At 32.3% G+C, this 2,500-nt stretch overlaps 1 protein-coding gene and 1 pseudogene across 1 annotated transcript in view; both read right to left on the reverse strand.

The window, feature by feature from the left end:
- LOC130828692 (NAD(P)H-quinone oxidoreductase subunit I, chloroplastic-like) overlaps positions 1-241 on the reverse strand; it is a 1,130-nt gene extending 889 nt beyond the window's left edge. The window contains exon 1 of the mRNA XM_057694655.1: positions 1-241. This exon is cut by the window's left edge and continues 277 nt beyond it. Coding sequence (XP_057550638.1) covers positions 1-98 — 98 coding nt within the window. The 5' untranslated portion in view covers positions 99-241.
- Positions 173-2,500, reverse strand: part of LOC130828693 (NAD(P)H-quinone oxidoreductase subunit H, chloroplastic-like) — a 3,217-nt pseudogene continuing 889 nt past the window's right edge.

Here is a 2,500-nt window from a genome sequence, read left to right on the forward strand (position 1 = left end):
GCGTGGGATAAAGTAATCATAAAACCTTGACCAATGTACCTTGCCGCACGTATTGTTTGTTGACCATAATTGATGAACCCAGTTACCATAGGGAACATATAGTAAATATCAATAAAAAAAAATAAGATTTTGTTTCTTTCTCTTGTTTGGAACAAGTTGTGAATTAAGTTAGAGTGAATATAAAATATTCTTTTTTTTTAGAATTTATAATGAAAGGAGTTGGGAAGAAGTTGTTAATAATAGATTACCTAAAGAAATAGGTAAAAGAAATTTCCATCCAAGATTTAATAATTGGTCCATTCTCAGTCTAGGTAAAGTCCATCTTGTTGTGATAGGAATGAACAAGAACAAAAAAGTTTTAGCTAATGTAATGAAAATACTAATTGTCGTTCCAAAAACTCCATCTATTTTATTTATTTCAAAAAAGCCAGAAATGACTATGTGTGGAATAGAAAGATTCCAACCACCCAAATAAAGAACGGTTACAAATAAAGAAGAGATTAGTAGATTTAGATAAGACGCAACATAAAATAAACCAAATTTAATACCGGAATATTCGGTTTGATAACCTGCTACTAATTCTTCTTCTGCTTCTGGTAAATCAAAAGGCAATCTCTCGCATTCAGCTAGAGAAGAAATTATAAAAACAATAAACCCTATAGGTTGCCGCCACAAATTCCATCCCAAAAAACCATATTTTGATTGTGCCTCAACTATATCAACTGTACTTAAACTGTTAGATAATCATAGTCGATGAGAAAATCACTCTTGTCATCGCTATTACAGAACCGTACATGAGATTTTCACCTCATACGGCTCCTCAAGAGCCATAAATAAATCTAAGGACTGATTGATATTCTTTAAATCTTCATATGCTTGTAGAAGAAGTAAATTTCAAATCAATCGAAAAATCCTGAATTAGACCAATGAAATTCTGTCTGCTATGCTCTAACAAATGCTTCGGAATTGATCTCATCCTTTACTTTAACTAACTTTCAAGAATTTCCATTTTTTTTTAGTAATAACTTAATGCTTGAATATGGATATTGGAAAAATATTTTTTTATAATTCCAGTTATATATTTTATATTTTTATATTCATATTATCTTTTTTTTTTCGACCTCTTATTTCCTGGATTTTTTTTAGTCTTAAAATAAAAAAGTAAAAGATTACTTCGTTCCTGATAGTTATTCACTTAATCAGTGGATAGGAGCATACTCTGGATCGGAATTTGTGGGAGTACTACTTGATCATTTCTACAAATTTAAAGTCTCAATTCGTATTTATTTTATGTAAAAATATCTCGTCGGATAAGTTACACAATCTCTATTACATACAAATCCTTTGTGTACTTTGGTGTTCCTAATCATCCACTCATGTTTATTCAACCTCTATGGTAATTCATATCATCCATTTTTATACAGAGAAAAAAAAAAGAAAGTAAAAACTCCATAATTCGTTTCAACCCGCTTCAAGTCAGGATAACCAATCTTGGGGGAAACAGCCTTGACGGCTTATGTTTATTTTTGTTTAACCCTTGTACATAGGCAATGAGATTCAACTTTTTACTGCAAATTTGAAAGCTGTTTTCTTTCACTCATCTAACTATCTGGTTTACTTTATCAACCCGATCAGTAACTAACAAAAAGGAAGATACTATTCAATCCATTTCATTTTTATTCTTAGAAACCCAAAATAAAAAGAAATGAGGCAAGGGTAGACCCATGTTTCAACGAATCACACGTAGAGATATTGCTAACACACATAGAGTTAATGGTATTTCATAACTAATTGATTGAGCAGCTGCCCGTAGACCACCTAAAAAGGAATATTTATTATTTGATCCATATCCTGACATAAGAAGTCCAATTGGAGCAATACTTGAAATGGCAATCCATAAAAAAACACCAATACTTAAATCGGCTAGAACAAGTCGAGAACCAAAAGGAATTACTGAATAACTTAGTAGAATTGATATAACTGCTATAGAGGGTCCAATACTAAACAAATACGTATCCCCTCTAGACGGAAGAAGGTTTTCTTTAAAAAGTAGTTTTGTTCCGTCCGCCAGAGCTTGAAGAATTCCCAAAGGACCGGCATATTCAGGTCCAATACGTTGTTGTATACCTGCGGATATTTGTCTTTCTAACCACACAATTACTAGTACACCTATTGTGATTCCCAATACGAGAATCAAAATAGGGAAAAGCAGCCATATAGTCCCATAAACCTCTTTTAAGGATTCCAATCTGGAAAAAGAATTGATAGCTTGTACTTTTGTTATATCAATTATCATTTCAACGATCAACTTCTCCCATAATGATATCTATGCTACCTAGTATCGTCATAATATCAGCCAATTTCATTTTTTTAACTAACTGAGGAAGAATTTGCAAATTGATAAAACCCGGCGGGCGAATTTTCCATCGCCAAGGAAAAACACTCTGATCTCCTATCAAAAAGATTCCTAATTCGCCTTTTGGGGCTTCTACTCTTACAT

The sequence above is a fragment of the Amaranthus tricolor genome, chromosome 12 (assembly GCF_026212465.1).
Source record: "Amaranthus tricolor cultivar Red isolate AtriRed21 chromosome 12, ASM2621246v1, whole genome shotgun sequence".
NCBI classification, from domain to species: domain Eukaryota; kingdom Viridiplantae; phylum Streptophyta; class Magnoliopsida; order Caryophyllales; family Amaranthaceae; genus Amaranthus; species Amaranthus tricolor.